At 30.7% G+C, this 19,060-nt stretch overlaps 1 protein-coding gene across 2 annotated transcripts in view; it reads left to right on the forward strand.

Annotated features, from left to right (window-relative positions):
* The window catches only part of LOC124356789, a 55,619-nt gene extending 36,880 nt beyond the window's left edge, over positions 1 to 18,739 (forward strand). For both annotated transcript variants that reach the window (XM_046807997.1, XM_046807998.1), the window contains exons 2-4: positions 9,394 to 10,123; positions 13,428 to 13,541; positions 16,693 to 18,739. In XM_046807997.1, the coding sequence (XP_046663953.1) occupies positions 9,521 to 10,123; positions 13,428 to 13,541; positions 16,693 to 16,752 (777 nt within the window). In that variant the 5' untranslated portion in view covers positions 9,394 to 9,520 and the 3' untranslated portion in view covers positions 16,753 to 18,739. The remainder of the gene's footprint in view (positions 1 to 9,393; positions 10,124 to 13,427; positions 13,542 to 16,692) is intronic.
* The last annotated feature ends 321 nt before the right edge of the window (positions 18,740 to 19,060 follow it).

The following is a 19,060-nucleotide window of genomic DNA, read 5'->3' on the forward strand; positions in this document are numbered from 1 at the left end:
AGCCCGTTTTAGGGTTGGCCGCCCCTCTTTGATGGTTGGTAAACTCCAAAAGAGGTAAAGGTATTATCCCAGAACAAAGCAGCAGTGTCTCGTTCAGGGTAGTTAGGGAGGTCAAAGTCATCGATTTTGACCGAAATGTGATCACTTTGATCACGTCCACTTTAATCATTGATCTATGAACGGTTCCATGGTGCGATGAGACAGTATCAGGATTAGTGTCTCCTGCACACAAGTTAGCTGGCCACAGTAATGCTATCCTGAACTCTCTGATGCTACCAAGGCAGATATAATCATAAGGAGAAACTTCCTTAAACTCGCTTGCTCCCGTAAGCATAAGATAATTATATTAAAGTCGTGAATTAAATGTGTGATGTGATATTACATACGATATGTTGATCTTAAATATTATTTGTAAATTATATTTCAAGTCTATAGCAATCATGATCCTTTTTGTAAACATAAAACTGCTTGATGAAATTATTTATTGTGTCAAATTATGGTTTTAAAATCATATAATTGTCTTATATAAATAAATATAGGATATTATATCTTGATTTACATGCATATCAATATATTTACACTGGCTTAGGCATATAATGTAACGAATGTAGTCTGATTCAAAAATTTCAATTCAATCTTATGTAATGACATTTTTATTTAATTAGAAAATAAAATTGTATAGGGTTTTTAGCGTTTAGTAATAATTTTGTTGATAAATAATAAACATTTAATAAAACAAGAAAGCTTGGCTAAATGTAATATTATGCTGCACCAAAACAGAATACAAAATTAGATTAAGAATAGTCAAAGTAATAAATTTAAAGATCTTTTTTGACAAGCAATCGCGCTTATTTGGTTATGTAAATGGGAAAGCCGTGAACCCTGGCGATAGGAGCTGTGAATATCGAGTAGGACAGCCCTTACTGGGAAACTTTCCTACCATAGTAAATATCCTGATTTCTAATTTATAAAATATTCTTCTGTATAAGCTTTGTTGAGGGAAAATCAGACGCCTTATTATTGTTAAACCTTGTTTAAAAATCTCTAAAAAGTCCATTTATACTCTGGCAGGATTCATACAGGAGTCAATTGAGTTTATAAAAAGCAAAAGTGGGTGGAAATTTTCTTTTCGAATTACATTTTTTTGAATAATAACATTCTAAATGAATTTCTTGAAAAATGCGTCCACCATACCTTTAATTTGTGAGAAATGTTTCATACCTATAAATGCATTTTCGTTGAATAATATTTTTTGCCACCTATGTGTTTTGAATCACTGTTTCCTGATTTATGATGTGTTATACATGCAGTTTTGAGAGAAAATCCATACTACCTTGGATTATATTAGATAAAGTAATAACTACTATGTTATTATGCTATCAATATAGGTTATTGTTAGTGAAATTAGTATAATCAAAGATATGGCTAACAATAACATATATTATGAAAAAAAATTATCTTTAACAAAACAATTTCCTTTATATAGTTATATTTACATAGTTGGAACTAACAACTTATTATTATGTTATTATTAATATTATTATTAATAATAACATTTAATAACTTATTACATATTACATATATATTACTTATCATGTAATAATAAATTATTATTAATATATCCACAGTAACAATATTTTTAAATGGGATACACCGTCACACAAAACAGTATGAAATGTTATCCAGTTTAAAATATAAAGAAAAAAAAATAAAAAGAGAAAGAAACACTTCTTTATTGAGGCGAAATATTGCGTTGAAATTATAAAAAGGAAGAAGAAACACGTACTACAATTGTAATTGTAATTGTATTGTAATTCATATCGCTATTAACTAATATGTAATTTCGTTATGAATATGTGTTATTGTTAGTGTAACTAGGATAATCAAAGATAATACTAACAATAGCATACGAGTTATTGTTCATCATATATTAATATTAATATTTTTTAATTTAATAATAATAACTTTATATCCTTATAATTATTATTTTATCCACAAGAAAAATATCTAAAAAGAGGCAGTAATTGACATAAGAAACAAGAAGAACAAGAAAAATCTAGTTTAAAATATTGAATTAAAATATTTCTATTAACTGCTATGTTATTATGTTATGAATATATGTTATTGTTATATTTATATGTTGGTGCAACTAGAATAATCAAAGGCAGTACTATTAACATATATTTTTGGAAAGAATTAACTTTGACAAAGTAATTTGCTTTACATAGTTATCATTTTGTAGTTCGACCTAATATCTTATCATTATTATTTCATCAACACGAAGAAATATACTTTAAAAGAGGGAAACGCCGACACAAGAAACATTAAGAAATGCTATCTAGTTTAAAATAATGCGTTGAAATGAGAAAAAGGAAGAAGGAAGAAGAACTAATCCATAGCTTGTCGGATGACAGCCACTTTAATAGGCTATCTGACGTCCCTGAGTACCCATAAACTTCTCTTATTGCCAAGCGGAATAAATATTCTTTCAAAACGTTTCTTTTTCTGAATCACCCCAAGACATAAAATTAAATTTTTTTTTCTTTCAAAGACGATATATTCTAAATATTTCAAAACATGACTTTGTTTTGGGAGCTTTCATACGGTACATAACAGTTTAAACGGACTGATTTACACCTGAAAAACCTCGGCAGAGGAACACATTTTTATGCCTTTAACAATGGTGGTTAAAAGTATCTGGAAACGAAAATGTTATGCATAATAGGATTTTAGTTCACATATAATAAATATATAATAAAAAGATTGTATGCAAATATCCATTAGCAAGTGAAATATGATCCCGCACTGAGTTTAAAGAAAACATGGTTTTCCGTAAGTTAAACAACGCCCTCGGCTTTTAATTGGGTGGAGCTGGTTTACGAACTTGTCCAGAACAAATTAAACCCAACCGCTCTAAATGTTGTTTCAATCAGTTAAAAATTACGGCAATTATTGTGTTTACTTATTTCATTGTGGATATTGTGGCCTTACTCAAATTAAAAATATAGGGACATTTGTACATGATTCCAATATTTTTAGTAATCTTACAATTTTGATATAGCCTAATATGCTTTCTAGTATGGTGATTTATAAAAGTAATACCAAATATGTTAGAATATATCTAAATATTAAATATTTTATTTTAACTGATTATGCGTAAAATTCTAAAAAAGAAATATATAGTTATTAGTGATCTTATTAGTTTAAACATGATAATTCTTTTGTATATCGTTATATTTTAAAATCCTCTATACACATTTAAAGTGGCCCTTTGTCCCTCTATGTAATTAGAAGTACAATTGATTTTCATTACGTGAAAAGAGAATAACTAAATTAAATAACTTTAAATTAAAGAGTAAATAACTTTCAGATCCGTTTGCACTTTATTGTTTAGTAACATGACATAAAGACGTAGATTTTATCATTTATTTTTGGGTGGGCTTTCCTTGTACTCTTTTAATTAACCTTATAGACACAGATGTTAAATATATTTACTTAAATTTTATTATCATTTTGAGATAATATTTTAACATTCCAATTAAAACATAAATGGTTTTAAAGTATTTTCTTATAATTTTCATTTTATACCTAACTGCTATATGTTGCCTTATGTAAGGAAAAAAAGTAGCCGTGATGACAAATACACATTCAACAGTCGGTTATTAATAATTAGTAGGGTTAATGAACTGATTGGGTTGTGAATATATATATATATATATATATTGTATCGACATTAATGAAAACACATACAGCAGACTAATATACTGTAAAGTGTTAAATAATACATAAATGAAATGTATTTAGAGAATCAATGCTAGTTGGGTGACCTATAGCATACCCTATCATTGTCTGAAGGGCTGAAAAATTTTATTTCTGTCTATCAGTCATTCTATCTATCTGTATGTCTGTCCACAGGATATCTCGAAAAATATCTAGCTTATACACTTGAATTTGTACGTGGAGCTGACATTCATAAAATTTCGATATGAGGGACAGTAAGTTCAACTATGGCGCATGTCACTCCAGTGTTAGTGAATATTTTTGCATTGGTCTTATGGTAATCTTGACGGCAACGAGAAAACTGTGTAGTGACCACATTTTTAAACAAAGTCAATACACCCATAAGAGATTAAAATATGTGACATACGATTATTAACACTTGTAGCTTTCCTATCCCAACATATAAGAGAATATTTTATAGTGACTTGGTGTGAAGATTTTATTATTTTAAACACTGATACGAAACCCAATTTAATGAGACAAATCTGAATGTACACGTGGCAAGATATGCCGAGAAAGATTTCATATGTGGACTTTAAATTTTTGCATGAGACTTCATTCCTACTATAATGAGTTCTACGATAGTAATTGTTGTGTCAAATACTTTTTGGTATGACTGTCTGCCTTTGTACCTGTCCCCAGGAGATATAAAGAATAACATGAGATGTAGACTTGAAATTGTCTATGAAATTTCAGTAAAACCTGTTACGATACGTGAATGACGTAATTCTACCTTGTATTAAAACAAATAGTTAATAAAGAAGAAAGGTTTTAAATTTTATAAGCTCCTTTAATTTGATATATATATAAAAATAATAATATATAAAAACTTTACCTGAATCTCATTTAATATATTAAATAATATGTTAGAACGTACATATAAGAACAATTGTAAAACGTTCACGAAGCATTAACACTTTACTACAGTATAGTCCGCAACTACTGAGTTACAATATTTTTCTAATAGGTAGAACTTAATATTTTTTTTACCTTGTGATAACTAAAGAAATCCATTGTTAAAATGCCTTTAGCAGAAAAATATGTACTAATAAATTGTTTTGAAAGTACTGGGTGTCTTGCTTAGTTTTAATAGGTTTTCATTTTAGTTTTAAGTGTTTTAATTTTTATTTAGACATGTGTTGGAAACTTGAATTTTCCTGATGGTACCGTTATGTAAACTAAAATAGGTTTTTAACCCTAACTTAAGATTAAGAACTCTTAAGATCCAATCAAAAACATTAAGTCTGAAAGCGAATCGAATTCCGATCAAGCTGTCGGATTTCACTTTCAGATTTTAATTAATTCACATTCACTTTTCTATAAAAGTTTCCTTGTCAGGTTTTCTTAGTTTTTTTATTCGATATCCCGCCCCCTCGCTTTCATCAACAAGATACAAGATGCTCAGACATGCATGTTAATTATGCTATGAACCAAGATAATATAAGATACTTTAATAGTTATATGATGAATTAATTCTCTTAGCTGCGAATTTAACTTTAAACATATTTGGACTATCTGCAATCTCCATTTGTTTGTTTTCACTTACCACGAGGAGTGACACTATTTGTGTGTTTTTACTTAATGTCTGATAAGACTGTCTATTAAGACTATTTGAATTCTTTTTTTAACCTTAGTATTAAGCCCTCTTCTTTACCACTCTACGGATACGGATTGAAACATTTTATAATATATTCGTTGTGTAGCCTCATTTAATCACCTCTTTGTTTTTGTGTTTTTTTTTTGGTAAGATGTAAGATTATTATCCTGAAGAAGTAAAGAGGAAGAGAAGAACAAATGGAAAATGAGACAGTTGTTATAGTATGATTACGTGATTGAACGTGGGAGCGTGGGAACACAAGTATTTTTACATGTATGTTCATGATGTAGTCATCTCAATACCCATGTTCTTTATTACTTATAGCTTAAGCGCCAGTAACACTTTAACAGCTATGTACGACACCATTCAGTACTTTGAGAAAAGGCTAGAACAGTCATTATGTATTTAATAGTCATCATCCAGTTGCGAGTCGACTTCAAAGATATAGACACACTTTTCATAACTACCGCAATAAGAGCAAGAAACGTTTCTGTAAGTGGGCAAGTACAGACCAAATAAAAAAAAAAAGTAAGCGGCAGACCGGGCTCTTTGACCGTTGCCTCGCTTCATCTGGGCAGTGAGAACCTCTGTGGACATCTGCACAGTTTCTTGTATTGTTTTACAACAATTTCACAAGTTGAAAAAAATAAGTTTAGCGTAGCGTTCACTGAGACGAAATTAGACTGATTTTTAGTAAATAATATATTGTAAACCTTTAGATATACTTTCAGGTTTACCACCTATACTATTTTTATGCAGACCAAAAACAAAATTTTGAAATAAAAATAGTAGATACAACATTTAACATTTTTGTATTTTTTACCTAATAAAACAATTAAAAATAGGTAGCTAGAAAAAACAACCAATCAAACCAATATGATGCAAAAAGAAACTGCATATTATTTAAATAATTAGAAAAAAAAAATTTAAAAAATATGCGGAAATTTGAATATTTTTCTCTATTTAAGGATACATTATGTTTTACACAATAGGTACCCACGTTATACATGGACTAAATTGAGAATTACTCGGGTTAAGATTATATGAAACAAGTATGTAAAACTGTGATTAATAATATAGTGTCTTAATCGATAATGTCATAAAGGATAATTATTTACTTTCTGTGAGCAACTTTTCCATTTCACAATATGAAAGAGGTGTTTGAATTAATTACCTTAATTATTATTATTAATTTAATTCTTATTATTAATTGTTCGCCTATTGCAATAACTCTGATGGAAAAGGAAAACACTTGGTACATGCGTTACATTCCTATTGATATTAGGAATAACTTTATTGGTTTTTGGGGTCAAAAGGTCGAAGTAGAGCAAAGTTTGTACTAAAAAAGATCACAGGGCTATAAGCCTGGTTTGTATGCATTACACGCATTAAAACTGTCAGGTGGTGTTTGCGGGCACTGGGTAGAAGGCGCTTGTAATAACCGGCAAAGTATTACAGTCAGTTCGGTAGTTTTCATTAGGGTCTATGGGGCTCTTCGATTTGTATCGGTTTATTTTGTCATGAAATGAACACAGACTAAATGAGTGTCATACTTATAATATGTAGAAAAAATAAATATGTGAGACTATAAGAAAATGTAAAATGAAGTTCATGAAATGATTTAACAAGTTAATACAAAAAGGTTTTAGCAAGGGATTATCATAATACAATTGCACTAAACTAATGCGACAGTTACGGAGTTTACTCAATCATTAGTTAGGTGTATGACTGGTTGAAAATTCCTCTGTGATGTGGAAGAACAATCCCACAATATACAGAATGTTCAACAAAGTATTGAAACCGTGAGCAACATTATTTCGCCTAGAATTCTGTTATAAGAATGTTGTAAGAATGTGTGCAAGTATGTTGTAGGCGAGTCGACTACCGGTACTGACCCGACCAATGCATACTTCAGACTGCATTCCGACGTTGCTGTAGTATTAAAGTTTATTCGCAAATATTATCCACTTGAAATAGAAAAATGAATCCTTTTCTGTTACTATAAGGTAACAGTATTTAAAATTTCAAAACATATAATATTATTGTTTAAACGAAAATGGTTTGAATATTATGCAGAACTGTACCTAGTTAATGTGTTAAAAATTTATGTTATACACTTGTACCTAAATACATCATGTCTCTAAGCTTTTTATAATAACTTTTTTTAGAAACGAATCATATAATATTAATGATCAAAACATGTTTTTTAATTACTAAAAATCACCCGCGACTTTCCACCACCCACTTCTATTAAAAAACGAAAATAAACGAAGCAGATTACTCAAATACAACGCAAATTTCAATTTCTCAATAAACTCAAATATGTTGTCTCAGATTCAAAGTACAATACACTTTCTGGTAACGTATAAGAGTGTACAGCAGCAAGGCATTTAACTCAATATTCTTTTACCTGCAAGAATACTTCGATTAAGCGAGACCTACTTTACGAGTAGATATGATTATTATTTGAAGTCGTCAAGTCATTTCAATAGGCGCTCGGTTTAAGTTTTAAGCAGCGCCACATTTTGTGCTTATGTAAGTCTACTTTTAATCATAGTGCGCCTCAATGTTATCTCTGAGATTTGAAATAATTATATAAATGTATAAGAGAATATTGTATGATTAAACAAAATGTTGGTCACTGCCCTTGCAAGCAGAATCTAGGACCTTTGTAACTCATAATGAGGTAAAAAAATTGAAGAAAACGATATGAACTTTTACAGTGTGTTCATAAAAGTTGACTTAAGAGAGGGGGCGTTTTTTTAATAGAAAATGCTTAAGAAAAACCTTATTAGAAAGCATGTCACTCACTATTACATAGACATAAAGTTTATTGGACATGAAGTATTTTTAACAGAATTTTGACAAGAATTTAAAAAGTCTATGGCATTAAAAGTAACATTTATCAAACTGTAAAGAAGTTTCAAGCGAGAATGGCAGTTGGATCGTATCCAGTCTTCAGACTACAGCAGTTGAGAGAAACTCTGTCAAGGTGCAGGATAGATGGCCACTGGGGATCTGTTCCCTTCAAATGTTGAGTGAGGGTGGGGTGAGGGAGAGTGCAGTGTGAGGGAATGAGCCATACTTTTGGAAAATGGGGAAGCTTATTATAAACAAATATACTGTTACACATTTTGCAATAATTCGTCAGGTTATGTGGTCTTTGATTTGTCTGGTAAACGCTCTGCAACAAATATTCCCTTAAGATAAAAAAGTAAATTTATAAGGGTTTTTTTAGGAATTGTTTGTGTTTAAATAAATTTTCATGGTATTCCCAAAAATACATACGAGAAACGTTTTGACTATTATCAGTATTTAAATAAAGCAATTTTAACCGTAATATCATTTTCTCAGCATTTAATTATTTCTAAAGACACAATTGATGAGAATATTGCATGTTAATATTATGTAAAGTTTGAACTTATGATTGAATAGTTTATAATAATATTTTTACGTCATGTCAAAAAATTATAAGGAATCACGTACCGTAAATAATATAATAATAATTCTAAAATAATCAAAGTAAAAGTCAAATGAATGAATCGAGATTTTTTTAAGACTCAAGTAATTAAGTCTGTGATTATTTTCTGTTGTGTTTTTAACTTTAACTTCATTTTTTATTACTAATACAATAAACTACTGTTTAAATATATGCAAAAGCAAACTTACTAAATAGGAATGAAATTATTTTTTGAAAAATAGTGCCTTGTTGTGAAATTACGAAACAAAGTTAATAAAAATTACAATTTTGATGAAACTGATCAAAATGTATGAAAGTATTCCATATAGAAGAGAAAGAATAAATCAAATTTATTTTGTATGTTAAGGGAAAACGTTTGTTTTATTTACTCAGATTTGAAGAATACATACTGATATTGCTGTGGAATATTTGTAAAGTTTGTATTATGTATTTATAGTAATGACAATGATAATAATTAGTTTTTAAATCTTAACATATACTAAATCATTTATTGTTTTGTGTTTTTCTGAAACTAAACAGTAATGTATATTTTCAGAATACCCTGAGTACAGACTGAAGAAAGCCAACAGCAGTGCTTGACGAAGGTACTCCTACAACACAAGAGACAGACAATGAGTGAGTGGAGCGTAGTGTTAGTGAGTGGCCACCTCAGTTAGTGCGGGATGTACAAGACAGTGCGTCAAGGCGAGAACTCCCTCCAGTACCACATCCTTCCGCAGGATGACGTCGGTTCTGGCCACGTGATGAAGCGCAGGCGCTCCACACGCCACCGGACCGCGTTCATCCTGGTGATCACGCTGATCCTGGGATGTGCCATCGTCGCCGCGGCTGTGCTGATCCCCGTGCTGATGGCCTCTAATGTGGTGACTCTCCCCGCGAGGTTCCAGACATTCGCCGTAGCCGCTTCTAGCGTCAACATGAAAGCCCACGGCAAGTACACTCTGCAAGGCGCCCAGTACATCGCCTTGCTGCCGGTCAAGGACCCCCTCGGTCACTTTAACGCATATCAAATCAAACCTTCCATCCTGACCACGACAACCACGACCACGACTACGACCACGACACCCAAGCCGACTACGACCATGACGACTGCAAGTCCTCTAACGACGGAGGTGTTCAGGATAAAAGACACGAAAGAGAGTGGTCTGCGAGGGGTGAGGACGGAGAACAACGACCCTCACAGACCACACGATAGCACCATTTTGACATCAAGAGGGGAGCTGCATCGACCACGGTGGATGCCAAATCCCTACATGCCTTGGGTGGTAAGTTTTCTCATTTAGAATATAGAAAATCTTTTGTGTTTATTTAAATGTGCTGAAGTAAAATGTTTAAAGGAAAGTAAAAGGAGGAAATACAACTTCTTAAACAATTCATATGGTAGGTAATGCTCTTGGAAACTACCTGGTAGGACAATCTCCGCACAAAGAATTGTTTGAAATTTTCCAATGGAATCTGTTGGCAATATTTAGATTAGACCTGGATGATTAGACTTGTCATATTGCTGAGTTTTGAAAGCCTAACAGGTTTTTAAGAGCTTTAATTGATCTATACCAGAAGCACCAGAATAGGAGAGTTTAAAGGACAGAAAAATAGGCAGTTTTCTCAAAATTGACCAGGCTTTGACACTCTTTTGTATAAAAATCCTTAACTTTTTAAAAATGTTGTAATCTCATACTTACTGTTCAATTGCTTTTTACATGGTCTAGGATTATGGTGATCTATTTGGATCTGTAATGAATGAGAATTCGTAGTAGAAGTCCATGGCTCGTTTTCAGTATTTTATTTTCCAACGAATTATTTTACGAATGAAAATGCATATTTGTAAGTTACGCAGCAAATAAAAATACCGTGTAGGCTTAGGAAGAAGGATTAAGAGAGAAATATCTTATCTAATGATATTATGAATATCGGTTGAAGCTGTGAAAGGGGTATGATACTATGGATCCCCTATCTCAATTAGTATATAAACGTCAATCACTGCGAGAAAAGTACAGCGGAGTTGTATATACATCCAAACTGCTAAGAGGTCTAAGATAATCTATTGTTGTTTTGCACTGTTAAAAAAGAGGTTGTTGGTTACTACTCAGCGTGTTGTATTTGTCATTATTAGACAAACTTTCTCCATTGGATGTATTAACAATTAATCACGATGATGATGAGACAGAAGTTTCAGAATTATAAAGAACATTATGATAGAAAAAAATTGACATATGTAATGTTTGTCTCAGAGACTGTATGTATAAAAATAAAATTTGTAAGTATTATCATATATATTGTATAACATTGTTGGTATTGAAGTTGAAGATTCTAATAAATGTTCTGTATTAATATTTATTGGATCAATTTGGGACAGTTTAATGTAGATCGTGGATGCGTAATCTTATACAACATATGATAGTAAATTTAGAATTTTTAGGAGTACAATATTTAATATTGTTGGTAAGGTTTTCAAAATAGTTTTTAGTGTTATTGAATGTTTTGAAATTATGCGTCAAAGTCATCCACATGCTTCTAATGAAGATGTAGGCATAACCTCTTCTTTGAAAATAATGTAAGTCACTAAGCCTATCGAACTGCAGTTTGGTAACTCCCTAATTAATATTAAAAATTAATAGCTTTTCATTTTAATTAAATTAAATTAAATGATTTAAAGATACGTACGTTGCAAAAAACAAACTTGACTCATTCTGCTGCTTGTGTTTGCAATATCAAATTCAAAAGTAACAAGACTGCGTTTTTTGACATCGTCATTCACAATGGCCGAAAATTCTAAAAACATCAGTCCCTTTGAAACGTACATTGTCTGGATTGAAGGACGTAGTTTAGCTGTCGACATGTAAATAATGAGGAACAATTAATGCGCTGGCAGGCCACCAGACCACTAGAAAGCACTCACAGTTTCCAGCACAGAAGCACTTTCACGTTTTACATTTTACAACTCCTGTTTTTACCACAGCCGAGGATGCACTTGTTTGTGATGAGTTCTATTTTTTGCTTTCAGTTATTTTCCAAACAAATACACATTCACAAAATATATGATAAAATGTTAGGTTAAAATATTTACTTGTTGTTATAATTAGTTATGATATTTTGTTATTTATACAGGAAAATAAACTTTCCCAATAGTATTCTTATCTTGTTGAATAATAAAATAATAATAATATAATAAGATAATAAAATTGCTATTTAGGTTAATTTGGTATTAGAAAAGGAATTTCGGGGGTCATTTTGATTCCAACTATTAATACTCTTATGAGTGACTAAAAATTAGATTCTTATGCAATGCAATTGCCTCTTCTCACCAAGACTAAAACAGTGTTTATTCTTGATATACACTAATATTTTCTAAATCTGCTTTGATCGATAAGGTTTACTGTATATGTATAAGTTTATGGGATTATTTACCTTTGTTTACACATTATTATTACCTATATGTTACTTAAAGAGTAGAATAAATTGGAATCCCTTACAGTTCCTTATTACACCTATTGCGATGGAAAATGAGGCTCTGACATTAACGCATTAATTCACATCAAATTTGCATGAGATAAGCTTGTATTAAAACAAAACAAAATGTTTTTACCGTTATTATATTCTACTATACAATTATATTGTTTGTATTTTATATAATAAAATAAGGTTTCATTTTCAATCAAGAATGCTTTTCTCTCAGAGCATATAAGACATTTTTGTGATATCGAAGGAGGCGTGGATTCACCTGGAACCGGAATCTCATTAGGATCCATTTGTGCTGCATCCGTCTTCTCTCCTAGTAGTCTATTCAAATTTATTCTCAGCAAAATAGCTTCCATTGCAGTTCATACTTTGCTGAGTCCTATATTATAGACTAAAGGCAAAACTCTTAACAATCTCAGCTCTTAGTTGACCATAGTTGGATGTTATTTCGGATGGAACTAAATTGGTTGTTTCTTAATTGAAATTATTAATTCTCTGAATTCGTTGTGTCATTATCTCACTTATCTGGAGACATTAAAGGTTTCCGTTTGGTAAATTGCACGTATAAAGAGTGTACATCCATAACTGATAAAAAATTTCCATTTCAGTTCCTCTGTTCCTCTTATAGGAACATAAAAATAAAACGGTTTTTGTGTTAAAAAATAAACTAGTGCAAAGATACGATACATGATGACAAGTGTGTATTTCGAAGGTAAATGTTTTACAGATTTAGAACCTTTTAGAGAAAACAAAATGTTCAATGTAGTTAAAATATTATAAATGATTGAATATAAGAGTACTATAGTATTTTCAAGAATTAAAATTTCAGACGTGTTTAAATGATGCTGTACTTAAAAATAAACTGTTCAAGTTCATCACGTACAAACTTCAGGAAAATGAAATGAGTAAAAATTTTCGTCTTAGTTTTAATTATTGTTCTAAGTTTTGTCTAAAAAAAATACTTTCCAAAATACCAAAGATAAAACTCTTACAATATTATTGCACCATCTCTTAGAATTAATTGGTGACGCAATGAGCATAAAGTTCAAGGAAAATGTAAGGGAGTACTTTTTGAACTGTAATATGTTCAAATGTGTTCCAATGTTCCAGGAACACAAGGGCGGCGCCCTGATGTTAAGTTTGGGGGTGGCTCTGGTAATGCTGCTAGCTACCGCTACTTTAGGGTTGTGCCTTTACCTCCGGCGACGGGCGTTCAACACAAGGGTACGTATCAGTAACTATTTTTGTACTCACCGTTTTTACATACCGTACACTATGTAAAAAACTAATTTTTTGCATCTGTTTCACTTATATTTAAATATTATATACCCTATTTTACTAGAAAACTGAGAATATCCTGCTCATCTTAGTCACTTAGCAGCAAAATTAATGTTTCGTATACAACCATGTTTGGTTATCAGTTTAGATCTTTAAGGAATATTTTTCTTTTTGTTAACTATAACTCAGTATTCGTAGACAACCATGTCTGATACAGCATTTTCAAGCCGAATAATGCTTCGTTTGATACCAAATATGGCTGACAGTTTTATTTAGGTCGATGTAAAGAATGTAATGCCTTCTTTCCCAGGCATGCCTGTTTTATGAGTGTCAAACGGTAAATAGGTACAACCGCTTCGTTCATGCACTTTGATTACTCATCACTTTCAAGATGGTGTGATACCACACTAGCTTTGTTGTTAACCTAGTCAGTTGCCATGTGATATAAGAAATAGAATAAATTAACAATAACCAATTGAGCTATTATTATTTTATTAATACTGTTAACAGTTTGAAATAGTAATATTTGGCTATAATGTATTTTCAGATAACGATCCTTAGTAATAAAACATTTTATATATATTGAATTTATTTCTTTGAGTTCTTGTATCATAATATGTAATGAATTCTCTCATATAGCTGTATTTTCTTGGATTTCCTCGTCGGACTAATATTTTCCATTACTTTTTCAAAAATATATATAAACATGTTTTTATTATACTAGTAGAATAAAAGGTCAACTAAAACCATTTTTAAAACTTTTTCACCTATGTTTTTTGGTATTCAACCATAATCGGGGTACGTAATAAACTTTTTTATGACGTGAAAGTTTTTATTACTTGTTCATATTTACATGATATTGTAACTTGTTTCCAAAAATGGTTCATAAGTTTTAGTTACGAGTAAAAAGAGCAAAATTAAGACCTAAAAACATACTCGAAATAAAAATTGCAAAAAATGTTGTTTCTGGAAACACTATCACGAAATTTCTATATTCCAAAACCTTTGAAAATTATAATTTATATAAATACCAGCAAATGCAAATAAAGATATGAAATAGTTTTGGAGTTATTAATCTTATACGATATGTGTAGAAACATAAATATTACCACAAATTTGATTTCTAAAATCCAAGCGATTAAAATGTAATTAAAACCCTAGTGTTCCATAAAACTCCTACGGAGTCTCGTATATATTAACTCTCGTACACGCAAATAGGGTAAATGAACAGCGAGATATATATATATATATATATATATATAAATATATATATATATATATACTGTATATATATAGCATATATCAATCGGATTTATTGGGATAAGGATAACCGTATGTTAATAAGTGCATGTAAGGCACTAGGAAGCCAAGTTAAAATGACAGAGGTAATACAATTCTATCAGAAGTGCTGATCAATAGAACGTAACTTAAATGAAATATATCAACAGAAATTCATGCCCAGCCGGAGTGTTCCCAGATTGAGCTGGATTCAGGTCAACTCTATCAGTAATTTGCATCAACTTGACACCAGTTTTATTTCTATCAGTAACTTCCACAATTGAACCTAAACTAAGCTGTTTACGTAAAATACTCGTAGTTTCAACTAAAGCTTGTTTGCTACTATCTGAAGTGGTATATTGCTATTCTAGATTTATTTAATTTAAAAACTTTTACTTTAGAAAGCACTATGTATTAGGTGGTTAACTATAAAACGCGCAAAAGTATTTAACTTTCAAATAATTAACGAGCAAACGAATAATTAATTACTTTTAATGTTGATAGTCTTGTATATATATATATCGTATGGGGGACAAAGGCAGCTATCCATAAATAAATAAATTAAAAATTACAATTATTAAAAAAGTACGTAAGAACAAAGTTCTTGAGTCATAAATTAAAAATAATATTAAGATCTCCCGTCACAAAGCTAAATCCAAATTACTGAGCCAGTTTAGAGACCCATCCTCTAAACCACTTAGACCAGCCAGACCACCAGAAAACAATCGCAAAGGGCAGTCGTTTACAATGTGCTCCATTGTCTGAGAGTTTGCGCCACAATCACACGTCTGGTCGTCAGTAATACCCCACTTAAATTTCCAGTGATTGCTTCTCCCAACCCCCAGTTCAAAAATGAATCAATAAAACCCATTCCTTTCGAGGAATTTCCAAGCCACCCGCTGCTTTTCGTAGGATCGGATATCAAGAACTTGTTCCGTCCATCGAATGATTCCCAGGATGACGCCCAGTTAGCATTAGGCGTAAAGTTCTCCTCTATCAACTGGGATGCTGTTCGTAGTGATGGCTTGCGTGATTTGAGCCGGCTATCTTGCTGAGGAAGGTCGCGCGTAACGGGCAATTCGGGATTGGACACGATCTTATTGAACTCTCTCAGAAGAGCCTCTTTGCGTCTAATCTCAGGCGGTGCTATATTGCTCAGCACTGGGAGCCAAGATAGTCTTGTGGACCATTGTGAAATAGATGATCAAGTGTGTACCAATAGCCATAGAATTTGTATTTCGGTGTATTTTATAATATGTTAAAATGTTCATGAATATAGAAGTATATAATAAGTTGTAAATAAATGATTATAATTATAGGTTGTAATAGTAGATGAGATAAACATAAAAAAATATAAAAAGTTATCAGTTGTTATACAGACTGTCGTTAGGAATCATTATAGTGACAAGCAAATATAAGGTTATATAACGCCATAGTGGCAGTGAAGAACTTCTTTATATACATAAAACTAAATAGATTATTTTCATAACTGATGTTTCGGAAAGGCTACAGTTTGACAACGAATTTTAAAAAGGCTCCAAGCCTTGCTGCTTGAATTTCTAGAACTAAAACTTTGAATAAAACTATCAGAATGCAATTGAAAGGTTGGGTGTATGAGTGAATTATTACTTAATGGGCCTTGTTATTACTTAATGTTGATTATTTATTTATGTAAAAGCCGAGGAAATATTGTGTTTTAATGAATCCCAAACAAAGGAATTCTAGTTTTGGAACCTTCTATCCTACAACCCTCCAACCTCAGATCTATTGGAACACTTTACAGTAATGTAGGTGTATAACTCAACTGACAATGTTACAGAGAGATGTGGAACGAGACAAGGGCACCCTCCTGGCTGAGGTGTCAGGTGACGAAGACTGAGGATGACATGTCACCCACACTGTAACTCTCAGGGAAAATGGCTGACATCACTCTACAACCCTCATAAACCTCATATTTTTTCATGTATACCTCTCGAAGCTATTTTATTACTTAAGTTATTTGATTTATAAAAATATTTGTGCGCTGACTTAAATTTAATACGACTTGTACTGTACACATTAAAATAGATGTTCTTAAAATGGTACTGTTGTAACATTGTAATTATCAATATATTGGAAGTTATATTTTACTAGTTTTATTTCCTGTATAAATGAGAACTCTAAAAATAATTTTAAAAAGTACAAGTTCTTCATCATTAAAATAAGAGAAAAGAACTAATGTTCTTGTTTTCAAAAACATGTATAATGTTAACTATTATTTTATTTCTGCATTGAAAATATTTTAATATTGCAGTATTTTCAAGATAATAAGTCTCTCAAAACCAACGTATTTTTGTTAGCTAATGCATGTTTATATCTATATAGTAAAGTTATAAAAGTATAAGTTCACCACATATTTTTTATTTAATACATAACAGATATTTTATCTTTCACACTAATCAAACTCGACTTGGTCAAGATAAAGCATTGAATGCATTTTATTTGAAAACAAACGACAGTCAACAACGATTCATTTGCTTTTTAATTATATTTGATCAAAAAGTGTTTTTGGAGTATCTTTACCGTTCAATCTTGGATTAGTAATTTTAACGACAGTGTAAAAACTCAGTTAAACTCAAATTGATTCCTTAATTAGCTATTTCATAAGACGCGATATGTTAAAAATTAAATAGTAAAAATAAAGAGAATTTCTTGTAAAACGAAATTTAAACGAAGCTATTATAAAGCATTCTTCGGCAACCTTGAGTGTTATTCAATTCTTGTAAGGTGGACTTTGAAATTAAGGCGCGAAATAATATAACATTCTTAATTAAAACATTATAATGACATTTATAGTTACCTAACTAACAAATATATTGTGTGATAAATATAATGAAACTGATAAATATAATATCTTCTTTCAAAATTATAATAACATGTAAATGTAAATTACCCAAAAGATTTTTATACATATATTTATTTTTACAGTAAAAATTATTATTTTACCATAGCCTATATTTATTTTTTTGCAACAACAGTAAATGAAGTTAAAAATTATTGATCTATCTTCCAACTATTATTTAAGATTCTTAACTTTACTCGATGTTTATGTTTCAAAATAGTTAAAATGCTAATTTGGAGACATTATCAAAGAATGAAATTGATAGTCAAACCTGTATTTTTGAGAATAAAACAAGTAAAATAAGGTAATGCCATTTTACATCTTAATTAAAAGTAATTCATCTGCCTGACAGTTTTAAGGTATTGTTATATAAGGCACATACATGGATACATTGTACATATTATACGTCAAGTATAAATAATAAGACAATCTGTTAATGAAACTTTTGCCAGAAGCGATTTGTGATTAAGATTCAAAATGTGATATTTAATTACTTTTTTTAATAAACACTTTCTATAAATTTTTCTCACATTATTAGGAGCACATTTTTTACTGTTAACGTTGTTTTAAACTAACGTAATACTCAAATAATTAAAAGGAACCCTTATGATGTTAATGACCTGATTATTATACATTTGATGTTTTTGACACACTCTAATGAGTATGTTGTACGTCTTACTTGTCAATTATGACTATTAATTAAATACCTTCTATATGTTCCTAAAAATACTACTAAAATATCTTATCTTGGTGTTTTTCCATCTGTTTCCATATATTGTCTTGTCTTACTCTTCGTTGTTCCACTAGTATCATGTAGTGTAAACATTTAAGTACTGTAAATTCGCAAAGATGAGGCCATTTTCCACGTGAAATATGTATTTTGTGATTAACTGCTAAGCAACAGAATTATTTTGTATTAGTGTTATGGAACCATGTATAATGTTGTTTACTGTCTATAACTATTTAATATATGAAACAAATTGTATTTTTGCTTTTTATTAATTCCTTTTACATCTTGTAACCGTACATAAATTTTTCTTTGAAAGAACTTTACATTGCGTGAGAACCCTGTGTCATACAGCAGTGTGTGAAGGGACCACGCGCGCTTGTCATATTATTATATATTATATTATATCGAGTTGTAATATTTAATTGATAACGGATGTACTGAAGTATTCTAAACAAAGTGAAATAGAGTGTTAGAGGAATAGTGTAGCTTATTTTGATTTAATTAAATCAAACTAAAATACATTTCCAAACATCGTTATAAATTCTGTAAATTGATTTGAATTAATGGAACTAAAAG

This window comes from Homalodisca vitripennis, chromosome 3, assembly GCF_021130785.1.
Source record: "Homalodisca vitripennis isolate AUS2020 chromosome 3, UT_GWSS_2.1, whole genome shotgun sequence".
Classification (NCBI taxonomy): Eukaryota; Metazoa; Arthropoda; class Insecta; order Hemiptera; family Cicadellidae; genus Homalodisca; species Homalodisca vitripennis.